This window comes from Arvicanthis niloticus, chromosome Y, assembly GCF_011762505.2.
Source record: "Arvicanthis niloticus isolate mArvNil1 chromosome Y, mArvNil1.pat.X, whole genome shotgun sequence".
Taxonomy (NCBI): domain Eukaryota; kingdom Metazoa; phylum Chordata; class Mammalia; order Rodentia; family Muridae; genus Arvicanthis; species Arvicanthis niloticus.
This window is the reverse complement of record NC_133431.1, coordinates 13212292-13230802: the sequence shown is the minus strand read 5'-3', so window position 1 is coordinate 13230802 and position 18511 is coordinate 13212292. Positions and strand designations below refer to the sequence as shown.

The 18511-nt window shown below is 37.0% G+C and overlaps 1 protein-coding gene across 1 annotated transcript; it reads left to right on the top strand.

Moving 5' to 3' along the window:
• The first annotated feature begins 17 nt into the window (after window positions 1-17).
• Window positions 18-17714, top strand: LOC143437401 (uncharacterized). Its single transcript, XM_076922237.1, has 6 exons — window positions 18-759; window positions 2923-3033; window positions 5304-5416; window positions 10799-10925; window positions 11124-11184; window positions 12291-17714. Exons 3-6 carry the CDS (start codon window positions 5330-5332, stop codon window positions 14002-14004), a joined length of 1989 nt encoding a protein of 662 aa, XP_076778352.1. The 5' UTR covers window positions 18-759; window positions 2923-3033; window positions 5304-5329; the 3' UTR covers window positions 14005-17714.
• The last annotated feature ends 797 nt before the right edge of the window (window positions 17715-18511 follow it).

Sequence of the window (18511 nt, the reverse complement as noted above, 5' to 3'; positions counted from 1 at the left end):
GGGGAGGGCGGGGCTGCGCCTCCGGAAAAGCGGCGAAGGCCTTTCAGTCCGGAAGCGCGGTGCCTCTTCCAGTTCCCGCGCGCCCGCTAAAGCACTTCCGGTCTTGCTCACCTCTGACCCTGCGGGGCGGAAGCGGACGCGGCTCGCACCGGACGCTGTTTCCGGTAACCGGGGGCGTCTGCGACCCGCGTCCCCCACCCCGCGTTCCCGGCGCTGGCGTGTGACGTCACCGCGCCCACTCGGCGGCCGTACCGGGATCCCCGCGGCACCCGCTGACCCCGTCGCGGTCTCCGTGACGTCACAGCCGGCGACCGGGACCTGCTCAGGCGCACGGCGGCGTCTCAACAAAACCCCCGCGGGGGCGGCGGCGATGGCGGCGCCGATCGATCACGTGATTCCCCTCGGCTCCCGCCGACATCGTCGCGCAGTCCGTGACGTCACAGCCGGCGACGAGGACACGCTCCGGCACACGGCAGCGGCCGCGCGATTCCCCAAGGTCAATGGCGGCGTCGCTAGATCCCGTGATGCCCCGCGGCGCCCGCCGACCGCGGGCTTCTGACGTCACAGAGAGCGCGACTGAGTCCCGCGAACCCGACCGCGTCCTGTATGCGGCCGCACCGGGATTGCTGCCGCTGCGGACCCGGGAGACGTCGCGCTGACCGTGACGTCACAGCCGGCGACGGGGTCTCCCGGAGGTGGCAGCTGCGATCGATCCCGTGATTCCCCGCGGCGGCCCCCGGCTCTGTCAATACTAATCAGGTATCAATAAACAGTAACTAATCAATAAATCGTGGCGCAGGCCTTTGTTCCAGCACTGGGTCGGCAGAGGCAGGGGCATGACGGTGATGGGATGACGATGACGGTCAGTAATCGTGATAATCGGTAATCAGTACTAATCAATGACGAATAATCGATGCTAAAAATGATCAGTAACCATGATAACCAATGATCGATTACCGCCTATGGGTAATCAATACCGATCAATAATCGATAAGCAATTATCGATAATTAATAGCCAATACTGATCCATAATTGGCGACAGCAGTCAATGCAAATCAAGAGTCAACTTGGGGGGATCCTAATATAAATGTAAATATAAAATGTGCAACGAAATACGAAAATAAAATTATAATGAAGTAAAATGCAAAGTATAAAATATGAGATAAAATGAATAAAAATATAAAATAAAATATTAAATACTGAAAAAATCTAAATAAGATAAGAATATAAAATATAACAAATAACAATGTAGTAAAGTAAATGAAAATGGAATAAAATAAACTATAAATATAAAATTAAGTAAACGAAATAAATAAAAATATAAAATAAAATATAAAATATAACAAATAAATAAAATATAAAATATAAAACAAGCTATATAGACACAAATTAATATTTATTATTATCAATATTATGACGTACGGTGAAGCACAGTTGGTCAAACAGCGTCTGACCGGATGTGACGCGTGTAGGATAATATTTAACAATTTTATCTCCGTTACACAGCCTGGTGTAGAATTAAAAGTCTGATCAGATTTTTATTTTAAATCTTTAATTTATTTTATATTATATTTTGTATTTGATTTCATATTTTACATCGTTTTAAAACGATTTACTTTTTTTTATGTTTTATATTTTATATTTAATGTATTTTATATTTGATTTTGATTTTATATTTATATTCATAGTATGTTTCATACTTGTTTTATATTTTACACTTTATATTTTATTATATATTTTAAAGATTAAATTTATTTCTTCTTTTATATTTTGTTTTAATTTATATTTATTTATTTTATAGTTTACATTTACATTATATTTTACATATATAATTTTTTAATATTTTATATTTAAATTTATATTTTGCTTTATTTTATATTTTATATTTTATATTTGATGTATTTTGTATTTATTATTTAATATTTTATATTTATGTTTTGTATTTTACATTTTATATTTTATTGTATATTTTAAATTTTCGTTTATTTCATATTTTATTTCATATTTATTTCTTATTTTATATATATAATATATATAATTTATGATATTTTGTATTTTATATTTAATATTATATTTTATATTATTTTATATATTACTTTATTTTGAGTTTTTCATTTTCTATTTTCTATTTTATTTTGTTTTAAATTGTGTTTTTTATTTACATTTACATATATATTATATAGTTTGCATATTATATTTTATTATATATTTAAATTTTATTTTACACTTTGTATATTATGTTTTATGTTTTATATTTTATATTTTACTTTTATGTTATATTTCATATTTTTATTTTATATTATTTTCTATTTTATTTTGCTTTCATTTTTTAATTTTATATTTGATGTATTTTACATTTTATTTACTTTTTATTTTATTTTCATTATATTTATATTTTATACTTATGGTTTATAAGTTACATTTCATATTTATTATATATTTTAATTTTAAAGTATAATTCTTATATATTTACATTTAATTTCATATTTTCTATTTAATATTTTGTTTTATTTATTTTTATTTCATATTTTATATTTTTTATTTGATTTATTTTATATTTTATTTTATTTCATATTTTATATTTATGTTTTATATTTTACATATATTTGAGATTTTAAATTTTGTTTTATTTCATTTTTTATTTTATATTATTTATTTCATATTAATATTTATATTATATTCTATGTTTTAGTTTGTATTTTTTATTATTTTCCATTTTAATTTACTTTTCTGAATTTTGTACTTTAAATTTTATATTACCGAATTTTATGTTTTATATTTACATTTACATTTACGTTATAATTATCAATGTTTTATATTTAATATTTTTTCCATTGTAGTTTAATTTAATTTTTAATTTTATATTTTAGAATTTATATTCGATGTATTTTATATTTTATTTTTATGTTTTATGTTTTATAGTTGATGCATCTGATTGATGAATTCGGAGACACGGCTTCATCATCTCTATCGATTTTCTGATGATTTATTTCCCAGCCGACACAACATGGAGACAAATCCATAAGGGACGAGGTGAGGCCCTGAGACCCTTGCGGACACGGTTGTTCAAGGCAGGCGGCAAAGAAAGCACTGGAAATTATTGATTAATAATAATTAGTTATTATTTCAGGGGGGGTCTTGCGAATTTATACACATATCTGAATTTTTGTTTATTATACACATATTTATATATATTACAGACATATATATGTTTATATATATACTACAGACATATATATATATAATAGACATTTATATATATTACAGACATTTATATATGTTACAGACATATTTATATTTATTATGGACATATATATATTACAGATATATTTATATATTACAGAAATATATATATTATAGACATATTTACATATATTACAGACATATTTATATATATTATAGACATATTTATATATATTACAGACATATTTTTATATATTACAGACATATTTATATATTAGACAGACATTTATATATTACAGTCATTTACATATATTACTGACAGATTTACATATATTACATATATATTCCAGACATATTTATATATATTACACACATATTTACATATATTACAGACTATTTATATATATTACAGACATACTTATATATATTACAGACATATTTATATATATTACAGACATATTTATACATATTACAGACACATATATATTATAGGCATATTTATATATATTGCAGACATATTTACATATATTACAGACATATATATTGCTGCAGACATACACATTAGACATACTTATACATATTATAGACATATATATATTAGACATATTTATATATATTACAGACATATTTATATATATTATAGACATATAATGTGTACAATAAACAGATATTCAAATATGTGTATAAGAAACAAATATTCAGATCCATGTGCCGTAATATATATAAATATGTCGATGAGATACGAATGTTCAAGTATGTGCATAATATATACTAATATGTAAATATATGTAATGTGCATAATATATATAAGTATGTCAATATATAATGTATATAATATATATAAATATATAAATACATATAAATACTTTTCTAACCATAGGTTGGCATTACTGGAAATAAAAGATACGTGAAGAAATAATTCTATCTTTTAATGATGAAAAACTATTTAATTCAATTTAATTTAATTTTTTAAATTAAAATTAATGTAATTAATTTAGTTTAATGATCAAGAAGGAAAGAAACTAATTTAATTTTTAATTTTTAAATTTCAATAGGGAATGCTGGGTAATGTTGGGAGCAGGGAGAAGAGGTGAGGAGGAAGAGATGATCTTAGCATCCACAGGCAGACATAGTCAGGACAGAGGTAAAGCTGCCTCTGGTGTTTAGTACAGTGCTAGGGGAAAACTGTGATCATTGCATCTGGGATAATAAACAGTGTGGTAGATCTATAGAACGCTTACCTGTGTCCTGGCAGGTAAAGCATGTGGTTGAACAGAGACTGTCTGCACAAGTGGGGCTGAGACACAAGGATGAGGCAGGAAAGGAAGGGCAGGTGGGCATTGTCTATCTTATCTATAAGATGATGCACAGGGGGAGAGGCAACTTCCACTGGTATTCTGTCTAAGAGTAAGTGCAACTGATATTAGGATCTGCAGTAACAGATAGTGAGGCAGGTCTTTGGACAAAGTACCCTTTCTATTGCCATGCATGGCTTGTGGTTGAACAGGAGCGTTTTTCAATAATCAGGACCTCAGGCCAAAGATGAGTTTGTAAACCCCAATCAATTCTGTTTCTGAGAGTGCACAAAGTCCACTTGAGCAAACATCCTATGACAATCCCCCCTTGTCAACAGACAGTCAAGGTACAACTGCAGGGTTAAGCTACATATAAGATAATTAATACACCTTACAGAGGAAAAGTTAGTCTACCCATCATGTTTGTCAGATGATTTTGCCCCCTTGATTAGTTCCTGCAGATTATGCCAGACATGCAGCTTTTTAAATATTAAGTTGCTGACCTATATGTTAATGCCCCAATCTTGCTGTAACTACAATAAATACTCAGCACCTCTAGACTCTCAGTTTTGATCTCATGTGAGGCTGACTGATGAGAATCCTTATTACAGAGCTCATGATAAAGACCTCCATGTGTTTGCATTACAATAGGCTACTTGTTGGTCTTTGGGGTCTCTGTGACCTGGACATAACATCTTAGTGCATTGACCCAAGACCCTCAGGACTCCCAACTAAAGGATTGAAAGGCCAGTTGTTAATATCCACCATTCTTTTTGGGTCAGTGGCTTATCTGCCAGATTTGAGATAGTGTGCCTTGGTTTTCAGGTTTTTCTTGAGTATTGTGGAGGGAGATGACTAAATTGAACATGGAACCCTGCTACAGTGGATACACTGGAGAGTCGCAGCCCCAAAGTGCTTCGAAGATGTTCCAGAGCCTGGTATAGTGAACGGTGTTTCTCTGGTTTTAATTTCTGGGAAGGTTAGAGCAGACTTAAAACCCTGCTACAGGGCTCACAGCTGCCATCCTGTCTTCATTTTCTCCTTTGTCCAAGTGGAAGAATCTGCTGGGTAGCTTTTACTGCCCCCTTGTGGCTGTCTGTATTGTGTGTGGCACTTTGTTATTCTCTCACTGAGGAAATGAGACAGACTCCATCCTAATCAATTTAGTTACCAGCCCCACACCTTGGGTTAAATCCTTCTTAACAACAGGACCTGGACCCATTGACTAGTCCATGACAGAGAGCTCTTAAAGACAGCATCCAGGGCAAAGTCAGGCTCTGCCTACCTTATTTTACAGGGTAGAAAGACAAAGACCTCATTTCCCACCTCCTGAACTACCCTCTGTGCAGTTCATCTGTGACTCTGTAATTTTGAACTTGGAGCTGTCATAAGATGGGAGGTTGTTCTTCATTGATTGTCACAAATTTATCATATCTTCCTTGGGTCAGAGATCCTGTCCTTTGTTGGTGGTCATTTCTGTTGTGTGAGACAATCTGCTTTTCTGTCTACCTTCCAGCTGTTTTAGCCTCCTCTTTGGTAGCACTGGCCTGGGAACCCAGGGTTAAAGAAACTCACCCCAGGTCAGCACAGCCTCTGAGATCCCCATTCCAGTGTATCCTTCCCTGCTCTGAGCCAGGTGCCCTCCCTATTTTGTCCTTGCTCAGCCACAACTCCAAGTTCCTCATGGGGTGACAGGAGCTCCTATAATTGATATGGTTAAATCATTGGTTTGTGCTGTAACAATTTCCTCATTTATTATTGTGTCTGTGTCATAGTAGTTTTCAGTTCTCGGCATTTCAGAGATACAGTCATCTGAAGGAGCCTCAATTCAGGGCATGTCCTCATCAGAATAGCTGGGTGCTATGTCTGTGAGAGGTAGTGTTGATGATTGAGTAGGAAGGCTCTTCCACTGAGGGTGGCAATATCCCTAAGCAAGTGGTCCTGGGCTGGATGAGAGAGCAGGCTGAGCATGAGACTGTAACCAAGCAAGAGAGCAAGCCAGGAGACAGTGTTTGTCCATGCTTTTTGTATTGTATATTTTATTTACATTTCAGATGCCATCCCCTTTCCCCACCCCCCACCCCCATGAAAACCCCTATCCCATGCCCTTTTTTTCTTTTTGCTTTTATACACTTTTTAAAAAAAATATTAATTAACGGCATTATAAGTTTATTAATGCTGAATCAGAAGTGTAACCCAATACCCAACCTAGATATATAAACTATCTTTGACTGGTGGAGACACGTGAACATTTGTCTCCATGTCCCCTCCTTTTTCTCTCTTTCTCTCTCTCATCACCTAGCTTCTCCTTTCCTACTTCTCCTCCTCTCCTTACTCCTTCTCTTCCTCTCAGTACTCCTTCCCACCTAAGTTCCTTTTACATATGACCCTTCCTGTTAAAATAAAACTTCTCTCTCAAAATACAATTAGAGCATAATTATGCCAATTTGTACCAGTGAGTTACAAGATAGTCCTAATACCCAGTCCATCATTTTGTTGACTAACCAGAACCTCTCTCATCTATCCAAACTAAAACTCTTAGTTCTGAACCTAGATTTTTCCTTGGCTTTAGAATGAATATCAGCTGAAAGCCATCCACTCAAAACTTTTCTTTCAAGGTAAATAGCCAGGATTGGCTATGAGTCTATAAGTTATCAGCCCCGTCAGATATCCAGAATGGCTGAGTTAATTGTCCATGCTTTTTGCTTTCAGTTTCTAATCTAAGCTCCCAAAATGATAGACTGTGATCTGACAGAACCATGTACCACAACCAGTTATTACCTGAGATGCTTTTGCTTAGAGGATTCAATCACAGCAGTGGAGTAGCAAGTTAGAACAACAGCAACAACGTTATTTTGCTGCTGTGCAGAATCTTTGTTGTAGATTGTATTCTTGTGGACAGGACAAATTTTGGGTAGAAAGATTTTTGGACTGGTTGGGTTTTTAACTCTCCATTAAGAGTCCTGCCTGATGCAGGGTGTGGCCTCTTCAGAGTCCATATCTCACTGTTATGCATCTCAGCTAAGATCAACCTTAGACTCCTTGGTACATATTTATGGTCTCTGGCACATCCTAAATGTACCCCCTCCACTCAGGCAGCTGCAGATTTTGATTCATATTCCCACTCTGGCCCTCTTTTGTCTCTCGAAACACCTGTTGCTGGTTCTCCCCGATTTCCCCTTTCTTATCTGTTCTCCCATGCAGTTCTCTCTCTTCCATCTGCCTCCTATGATTGCTTTACTCCCCATTCTGAGTGAGATTCAACCATGCTCATTTGGGCCTTCCTTCTCGTGTAGTTTCTTTGTGTCTATGGAGTGTAGTGTGGGTTTCCTGTATTTTATGATTATTATTCACTTGTAAGTGAGTACATACATGCATGTGCTTTTAGATCTGGGTTACCTCACTCAGGATAATAGTTTTTAGTTGTATCCATTTGCCTTCAAAATTCATGATGTCCTTGTATTTTATAGCTGAATAGTTTTTCCTTTTGTAAACGAACCACATTTTCTATATTCATATTTTGGTTGAGTGACATCTGGGATTTTTCCAGTTTCAAGCTGTTATAAATAAAATGGCTATGAACCTAGTGGATTCCCTACTCTAGTTCCACCGCCTGCACAGAGTCCCTCTATCCAATATCCTCTGTTTTTCCTTTGAGAAGGTGTGGACCCCTGGGTATCTCCACACAGCGGTGCATCAAGTCTCTGCTGGGTTAAGTTTATCCTTTCCATTGAAGCCAGACATGGCAGCCCAGTTCAGGGAGCAGATTCCACAGATAGACAGCAGGTTTAGGGACAGCCCCTGCTACAGTTGTTGGGGGACCCTCATGAAGACTGAGCTACACATTTGCTACATATGTTCTGGGGCCTTAGTCTAGACTGTGTGTATTATTTTGTTTGTAGATTAGGCTCTCTGTGTCCCCAAGGGTCCAGGTTAGTTGATTCTGTTGACCTTCTCATGGATTCCTATCCTCTTCAGGACATCAATCCTTCCCCCAACTAACATAACAGTCCCCAAGGGCCATTCAATGTTTGACTGTGGTTCTCTGCATCTGTTTCAAGTCAGCTGCTTGGTGGAGCCTCTTAATGGATAATGATGCAAGGCTCCTGTGTGGGAGCATCACAGAGTATCCCTAATAATGTCATGGATTGGTGTTTGTCTATAAGGATGGTCTCCAGCTGGGCAAGTTTTCATTGGCCATTCCCTCAGTCTCTGCTCCAGCTTTACCCCTGCATTTCTTTTAGACAGGACAGATTTTGTTCTGTATGTCTACTGTGTTGTGGTTGAATTTGATCAGCTTTCTTCTCATACTCCCATACATTCCCCATTTGGTCTCAGTCTGTAATTCACATAAGGTACAGTATAAACATTTGCGATTCAATGCTATGCTAGTTGGCAAACCTGATGGATTTATATTTTTAACTTTATTCATTCTGTGTTTGGTTTTCTAGACTAAATTTTTCTGTGAAGCAATTCCACATAAGCCCCCTGACATGTTTTTGTTCAATAAGCACATGCTTCTGTGCTGCTCTTCATCCATATCTTTAATTTTGAAATTTGGCCAAATATATAGTTTATATTCTGTTTCTCCGGATGGCTTATGCCCATGTCATCAATATTACCTGATGCTTCAGATTCATTGAATTGCAGGTTTGTGATTTTCTGCCTAACTCTTATGTTTGTTGTGAAATTTTTGAATAAATAATGTATCATGCCTGTGTGTTGTGCCCCAAGCTGCCCTACGTTTGGGGGCCAAAATGTCACGGACCACTCTGTCAATGTTGAAACCCGCACTGCCAAAAACCTTGGGGGCTAAACTATTAGAGCCCACACTGCCCCAAGCTGCTCCAGTTTCCGGGTCGGGGTTCAGCAAGCAAGAGAATGAGGACAAACTTGAAGAATGGAGACCAGAGTGTGATTCAATCCTGTTTATTTTTCAGTCTCTCTTCCTAGTCCAATTTCCAAGTCTTGAGTTCCTAGTCCCTAGTTCCCAGATCCTAGTGCCTCCAAGTTCCAAGTTCATTCTCTAAGTGCTAAGTGCCTAATGCCTAATAATCAACTCCAAGTTGTTCTCTCTGAAGTGTCTGATTTTCTGTTACTCTTTTTTGTCTGCCTCTCACCTTTTATATGTCTCACTTCTAAGCCTCACCTCTATGTCATGCCTTTAAGTCATGCCCTTAGGTCTTGTCTCTAAATCTGATCTCTAAGTCACACCCTTAAGTCTTGGCTCTAAATCACAGCTTTAAGTCTCACACACCAATGTGAAGATCCTGGGTACCTAAAACTTGATGTTGTCAGAGTGTGGTCAGCTGTTGTAGGCTGATGTGATCAAGTTTCTTTTCAGGGTATATGGCTCAAGATGGTTGTGAGGATGATAGCCGCCTTCTATCGGCTCCCCACAACTGTGTGCATGAATATGAATATCATGTATGACTCATCTTTACTGTTGTCAGAAAATGGCCTCAGAACTCCTGATCTTGAAGAAATGGACAGGTGTTGGTCCACATGTGTATGCTAGAAATTGTCCACTATTATGTGGAAGACCAGCAAGATGTCTCAACTACTGAGCTGAAATACTCAGTAGTTGAACTCCTGAAATACAATCTTTATTTCTGATCAACATATTCATTACTAATAATTTCATCTGTGCATTTTTAACTGTTTAAACATGCATTCCCTTTTATTAAGATTTATTAATGTTGCTGTTTAAACTGGTTCACTTCATGTTTATGCAAGACGAATACAGGACGGCACTGAATGTATAATGCTTTGCAGAAAGTTCAGTAAAAATCTGTGAGTTCATTCTATCATTTTTTGTTTCCTGATTTATTTTTGTAGCACAGTAAGGTTCTTAACATGTGACTTTTGATGTCCTAAAACTCATTGCATGTATCGTGCTACATTCAACTCAGTAACATACACCTGCCTGTCCCTCTGCAATTAAATACATGAGCAAATACAAGCAGCTTGCCCATCACCTTTGTAGTTAGTACTTTTTCATCCAGCTTTTCAGATGTGTGCTCAGTACAGTTGATCTGTTTCCCCCTGCATATCCCTCTCAATTGCCATTTGTGTTGCAAGGCTATAATCTATTCAAAGGGATCAGGAATGACACAGATGAACCCTGTGTGAAGGGTTCAAGTGTCAACATTTCAAGTTTCTTCTAAACTGACATGGTGATCATATTATAATTCATGTGTCAGCAAATAAGTTGATAAATCATGTGAATTATAAGATTATATTTTATAGGAAGCATACCTTTACTTTGTAGTGATGTCAGTATCAGGCTTTGTGTTGTTCACATGTATGGGATATTTTAGGAAGCAGTGACTTACAAAGACGTGCATGTGAACTTCACTGCAGAAGAGTGGAATTTGCTGGATCCTTCCCAGAAGAATCTCTACAAAGACATGATGCTTGAGACCTACTGGAACCTCACTGCTATAGGTAAGACTGTGAATTTATTTTTGCTTCTCAATATAAGGGAAAAATGTTTTTGGGTTACTGATGATCATATGTTATTTCAATAGAGAACAAGTAATATTGAGTTGAATAAATCAGGTTCATTGCCGTGAAAATTCAGAATAACTTGAATATTGCCTAATTCCAATCCCATATCTTTCATTTTCTGGTACCGTATTTTAGGCTATAATTTGGAAGGGCGTCATACTGAAGAACAATATCAAACTTCTAGAAGTCATGAAAGGTAATTTTAATGTTTAAGCTGATACAAATATGCCTGTGAGGAAAGTTTAATATGATCTGGAAGCTCTAATGGAAAGCAAGTGTGTAAAATATCAGTCCTTTTATGTACCTCAATGTCAGTTATGTGATTGGTGTTTGTAAGGCAATTCTGTAAGAAAGAAGAGAAAGAAAAAATGCCTTAAGCGATCAGTTTATTTGATTTGTATCTCCATTAGAGCTATGTTGTGGAACTACCAATTTGTATAGTCTCATAATATTTAGATGTTGCACATTGAATAGTGATAAACATGTATCCATAACCTTCTAATAAGCAAATAGTCCATGATAAAGTTGGTGATACTCATATACGTGCAGTGAAATTGTTAAGTTTAGTGTTTTGTCAGTTTATGAGAGTCAAGAATGTTGTTGTGGAGAAACATTAATCATGTCTGCAGTGAACAAAAAATCAATGCATGTGAATTCAATGTGGAAACCTTTCATTTGTTACTCTTTTTTAATGGGTGTATCAATTGTCAGCATGGATGAAACCATGTGAGCATAGAGATACTAAAAGAAACAATATACCTCTATCTACTTCAGAACAATGACAAGACATGTAGTATTCTGCCTTTGGTAGACTTTCTGAATATGATAGGTGTTTGCAGTTGATTGATTTTGTGACATTACTGGGAACATCTCCAAAGTCACACTGCAGAAAATCTCTATGGGTACTAGAAGTTTGTAAATTATTTTGTTCATCCTGGTTCACAGTGCTGCTGTTGTGTGATGCACACTACAGGAAAAACTAAGAATTCAGTGGGTGTTTTAATGCTCTGAGTTATCCCATATTTCTTAGGACATGTTAAAAACATTATATAGAAATCTCATATAGAAAAAGGATTCTGTAAATGTGAGCCATGTAATAAATTGTCTTACCATCACAGGTATTTTCAAAGACCTAAAGCAACACACAGTGAGCAAGTACAACCATGAACATTAAAGTGATAAAACCTTAAGATCTCAGTGTTCTTTTTATTAGACCAACTGTAAAATTTATACATATTTGTAAAATGATTGATCAGGCTATGAATGTGGTAAAGTTTTCACATGTGCCCATTATTGTTGCAGGCATGAAAGAAGTCATACTGGAGAGAAACCACATGAATTTAATCAATGTGGTAAAACCTTTTCATGTCAAAGTCATCTCCATTCTCATAAAATTACACATACTGGAGAGAAACATTATGAATGTAATCAATGTGGTAAAGGCTTTACACAACAAAGTAATCTCCGAAAACATAAAAGAACACATACTGGAGAGAAACCTCATGAATGTAATCAATGTGGTAAAGCCTTTTCATGTCACAGTGGTCTCCGATCTCATAAAAGAACACATACTGGAGAGAAACCTTATGAATGTAATCAATGTGGTAAATCCTTTTCACATCACAGTAGTCTTCAAAGACATAAAAGAACACATACTGGAGAGAAACCATATGAATGTAATCAATGTGGCAAAGCCTTTTCATGGCACAGTGATCTCCAATATCATAAAAGAACACATACTGGAGAGAAACCTTATGAATGTAATCAATGTGGTAAAGCCTTTTCATGTCACAGTCATCTCCAAATACATAAAAGAACACATACAGGAGAGAAACCTTATGAATGTAATCAATGTGGTAAAGGCTTTACACAACAAAGTAATCTCCAAATACATAAAAGAACACATACTGGAGAGAAACCTCATGAATGTAATCAATGTGGTAAAGCCTTTTCAGATCACAGTAGTCTCAAAAAACATAAGAGAACACATACTGGAGAGAAACCTCATGAATGTAATCAATGTGGTAAAGCCTTTTCAGATCACAGTAGTCTCCAAAGACATAAAAGAACACATACTGGAGAGAAACCTTATGAATGTAATCAATGTGGTAAAGCATTTGCAAGGCCCAGTCATCTTCGATCTCATAAAAGAACACATACTGGAGAGAAACCTCATGAATGTAATCAATGTGGTAAAGCCTTTTCAGATCACAGTAGTCTCCAAAGACATAAAAGAACACATACTGGAGAGAAACCTCATGAATGTAATCAATGTGGTAAAGCCTTTTCATGTCACAGTGGTCTCCGATATCATAAAAGAACACATACTGGAGAGAAACCTTATGAATGTAATCAATGTGGTAAAGCCTTTTCAGATCACAGTAGTCTCCAAAGACATAAAAGAACACATACTGGAGAGAAACCATATGAATGTAATCAATGTGGCAAAGCCTTTTCATGGCACAGTGATCTCCAATATCATAAAAGAACACATACTGGAGAGAAACCTTATGAATGTAATCAATGTGGTAAAGCCTTTTCACATCACAGTAGTCTCCAAATACATAAAAGAACACATACAGGAGAGAAACCTTATGAATGTAATCAATGTGGTAAAGGCTTTACACAACAAAGTAATCTCCAAATACATAAAAGAACACATACTGGAGAGAAACCTCATGAATGTAATCAATGTGGTAAAGCCTTTTCAGATCACAGTAGTCTCCAAAGACATAAAAGAACACATACTGGAGAGAAACCTTATGAATGTAATCAATGTGGTAAAGCATTTGCAAGGCCCAGTCATCTCCGATCTCATAAAAGAACACATACTGAAGAGAAACCTTATGAATGTAATCAATGTGGTAAAGTCTTTACACAACAAAATCATCTCCAAATCCATAAAAGGACACATACTGGAGAGAAACCATATGAATGTAATCAATGTGGCAAAACCTTTTCATGTCACAGTAATCTCCAAATACATAAAAGATCACATGCCAGAGAGAAACCTTAATTATATAATCAATGTGGAAAAAAACATAAGTAAAAACGTTCCAAAGAAATAAATGATCACATACTGGAGCGATACTGTGTGAATGTAATTAATATATTTAAAGCCTTTTCACAAAGTTTTTGTCTCCAAAACCATAAAAGAACCCATATTGGAAAGAAACCTATGAATGTGATCATTGTGGTAAAAGCCTTTCCATAAAGAGTTTTCCTAAAAAAACATAAAAGAACCCATATTGGACAGAACTATGAATGTAATCATTGTGCTAAAGTCTTTGCATGTCCCACTAGACTCAGAAACATAAAAGATCCCACATTGCAAGAAACTTCATGAATGTGATCAACGTGGTAAAGACTTTTCACAACATGAGCATCTCCATTATTATAAAAGAACAAGAACAGGAGAGAAGCCTCATGAATGTAATCAGTGTTGTAAAGCATTTGCAAGTCACAGTCATCTGCAGTGACAGGAGAGATCACATACCAGAGGAAAACCTGGTTGAATATTTACAATGTGGTTAAGCCTTTGCCTGTCATAGTTCTTTACACATACACAAAGAAATCACACTGGAGAGAATCCTCATTAATGTAATCACTGTGGAAAAACTGACAATTCACTTTTATCTGCGACTACATAATGGAACACATTCAAGAAAGTGACTCAGTGTCATCAAGGTGCTAAGCCCTTGCATGTCACAGGCAGTGCCCGATCCATAAAAGAACACATACTGAAGAGAAACTGCATGAATGCCATGAAAGAGGTAAAGTCTTTGCATGACAATGTGCTCTCCAAACACTTCAAGTAACACACTTTTTAGAGAAACCTTATGAATGTAACATGTGGAGAAGCCTATGCCTATCACTAGTCTCCAAAGACATAAAAGACCACAAATTGGACAGAAATCTTGTGAATGTACTCAAGTTGGAAAATCATTTACATGCCACAGTATTCTCTGAATGCAAAAATCAACACGTACTAGAGAGAAACCTTCTGAAAGTAATCTATGTGGTAAAGCATCTGCATGTCCTAATCATATATAAATGCATGGAAGAATTCATAGTAGAAATGAACTGTGATGATTTGAATATACTTGGCCCTAAGAAATGTCAATATTAATATGTTTGGCCTTGTGGGAATAGATATTACTGTTTTGAAGGAAGTGAACTCCTAGGGTGGTGGTCTTGGAGCTCTGGCTTATAAAAAACAGACTCTCCTATCACCTGGCTAGAAGACAGTCTCTTCCTGACTACCTTCTCAAGAAAATGCAGAACTCTCAGCTCCTTCTCAAGCATCACGGCTGCCTGTATGTTTTCATTCTTCCTGCTATGTTGATCATGAACTAAACACTTGAAAGTGTAAGACAGACCGAGTTAACTATTTGCCTTTAACAGAGTTGCCTTGGTCACAGTGTCTCTTCTTAGCAATGGAAATTTTATCTAAGGCAGAAGTTGGTACCCCAGACTTAAGTATTCTTATTGGGAGGCCTGACCAGGCTTTTGTGTGAAGCAATGTGGGTTTGATGTTGGGTTTGTACATGCATTAAGTGGAACTTCAGGGGCCATGCTAGTAGAATACATATGTACTAAGGGTGGTTTGAACTTTGTATATAGTTTTTATAATGCTTTGTTGAAGAAAGTTGCTGTTTTTACTCCCATCTGAAGGTAAAGAGGTTTATTTTGTTAATTGCATTGACAAAGGAAGTCTCAGGAAAGCCAAGTACAGCCTTTAGCCTCTGTTTACTCTCATGGTGATTGTTTTGATCACACTTAGTAATCTTAGGAAAGAAAAATATAAAATCTTAGGTTCAAAGAGAAAACCTCACAAGGAAGTTGAATGAAGCTAAATCTTGTGATCACAGACCCACAACGTTATTAAAGAAATGGTGATATTATGGCAAGATTCCATCCACCTAAACATATGGATGTGAAGTTGTATGGATGAGAACTGTATAATGTTAGGCATTATTATTAACTGGTTATTGTTTTTATGTGGACATAAGAAGATACAATTATGTGTCAAATTGACAATGGACAGATTGTGATTACTATAGTGGGTTTTCAATTTAAAATCTAAAAGGATATAGGATATACTTAGGTCCAGACATGGTGATACACACCTTAAATCCTAGGAGATGAACATCAAGCAGATCTCTGATTCAAGTCATCCTGGTAAAGAACAAGCTTTAGGTGATGAAAAGCTTAGGTACAGGGAAAGCGTTAAATATGTATTACCCAACATTCAGGAGACAAAGCCATGCAGATCTCAGTTCAACTTTCATCTACAGAGCAAGTTCAAGGACAGCCGAGCTTAGGCAGTAACATTGTTGAAAAATAGAAAGGTGGTGATGATGTACTAGAAGAGGCCATGTTCTGGCAAAAACAAGCAGAGGAACTCAGCAGCTTTGTTTTTGTGGCTCTGACTTTAGAGGCAAGAAGAGAAGGGACGACTGAGACAATTCATGCTGGTTGGCTATAGTTAAAAAATTAGTGGTGACAAAGAAGAAACCAGCATCACTGAGGTGAAACCTTCTGGTAAGTGTTTTCTGAGAGGAGAAAGAAGCTATATTCCAGAGGTAGCCAAGGTTGTCCCTTGTGGTTTAGCTTGACTCAGTCCTGGGTAAGACTCACCCAGGTGGCACTGGTTTTAAGGTATCAATGTGTCATGCAGTGCAGCTAAGGCTTGGCAGCATGAAGGGAACATGAAAGGAATGCTGTGAAGACTGTTTGTCAGAGAAGAACCCAGCATGTTGAAGATGTCAGTCCCGTGGGATGAGCAGAAATAGCAGCAGCAGTTGAGTGGAGTCAAGCAGAACCTAGTGTCCTATAGAGGGAAGGGCTGGAGAGAGACCCAGCTTCTTTAATGGAGCGCAGAAGATCATCTGTGGATCCCAGATACTGGAACAAGAAGCTGTAATTTTGAAGTTACTTTGGAGACCCCAAGAGTTTTAGATTCCAGAGCTGTGGGATACCTTCTCAGGAAAACTCCTTTAAGGAAATAAAATCAGCCAAAGTAAAAGATTGTGCTACAGTGAGCCAAGCAGGAAGGAGTTGGAGATCTGAAGAACGCTTTGACATCAGACATGGAGACACAGAGTTTGTAGATTTCCTTGCTAGCTTTTGGTCTTCTTTTGGCCCAGTATTTCCTCACAATGGTGATTAGGAATGGTGACTATATCCTGTGAATTTGAATGGATATGATGTGCTATTTTTTTTAAAGTATAAGGAATTACAGTTACATGATTGGAATGATCTCAGAAGAGACTTTGAACATTGGACTTTTAACATTTTTAAGACTTCTATAGATGGGGACTTTTAAATTTGAACCTCACATATTTTGTATTATGCTTTTTTAAAATATGATCTCCATACACTCATGTGTTTGCACAATCATATGGGGGCCAGGCAGTGGAATGTGGTAGTATAAGTATACTTGGCTCATGTGAGGAAGTTATTATGAGATGTGGCCTTGTTGGAGGAAGTGCATCACTGTGGGTGTGGTCTTTGAAGTTCCACCCAGTGCAGAATGGACCCTTCTACTAGCTCCCTGGCAGATAGTCTCTTCCTGGCTGCCTTTGGATCAAGATGCAGAACTCTCAGCTTCTTCACCGGCATCATGTTTTCTTGCATACCTGCCATGCTTCCTGCTGTGATGAAAAAGGACTAAATCTCTGAAACTGTAAGCCAGTCCCAATTAAACTGTTGCTTTTATAGGAATTGCCTTGTTCATGATTTCTCTTCATAACAATGGAAACACTAAGACAGAAACCCTGTGAGTGTATTTAATACAGTCAAGCCTTTGCACAATTCTCTAGTCCTCATTATCATGAAAGAATACATGCTAGAGTCTAAACATGCCCCCTTGACTCAAGACACACCCCCTGAGTCTTAAACACGCCCCCTGTGACTCAGGACACCCCCTGTGATTCTTGACACACTCCCTGAGTCTTAATCACACCCCCTGTGACTCTTGACATGCCCCCTGAGTCTTAAGCACACCCTCTGTTACTCTGGACATGCCCCCCTGAGACTTAAACATGCCCTCTGTGGCTCAGGACACACCCACAGAGTCCTAATGAACATGTTTAGTATAATGAGGCCTTTGCACACCTCTGTTGTCTTCATCATCATGAAACTATTCATACTGGACAGTGCTTACATACTGTGCTAAAGCCTTTACATCATGGGGTCCACTGAGATCCAACACAACTCAAACACAGCACATGGCAAATGATAAGAATTTGTTGTAATCAAGTCACTACTGATAAATCAGGGCCACAAAATTACACTCAGAAGCTTAGATGCAATACCCCAGCCTCAGCCCCACCCTGAACCAGAAAGTTATATAGCATCCAAAAGTCAAAACCACAGAGTCCTGTGCCAAATTACAGTTACATTTTTCCCAATCATGTTTTTTTTTTCTATAGTTACTCTATGTCAAATGATAGAGAATGTAGGTTGTATGGTCAACACAATCATAGCCATTTGTTCTTTTGTGGTTAGGAACATGCATT

What these genes read in the sequence shown, in the direction of transcription:
- LOC143437401 (XM_076922237.1), top strand. Translation starts at nt 5,330, where the DNA reads ATGACTAAATTGAACATGGAACCCTGCTACAGTGGATACACTGGAGAG. An exon ending in CTGGAACCTCACTGCTATAG is followed by an intron (nt 10,926 to 11,123) that starts GTAAGACTGTGA and finishes ACCGTATTTTAG; the next exon opens with GCTATAATTTGGAAGGGCGT. An exon ending in ACTTCTAGAAGTCATGAAAG is followed by an intron (nt 11,185 to 12,290) that starts GTAATTTTAATG and finishes TTATTGTTGCAG; the next exon opens with GCATGAAAGAAGTCATACTG.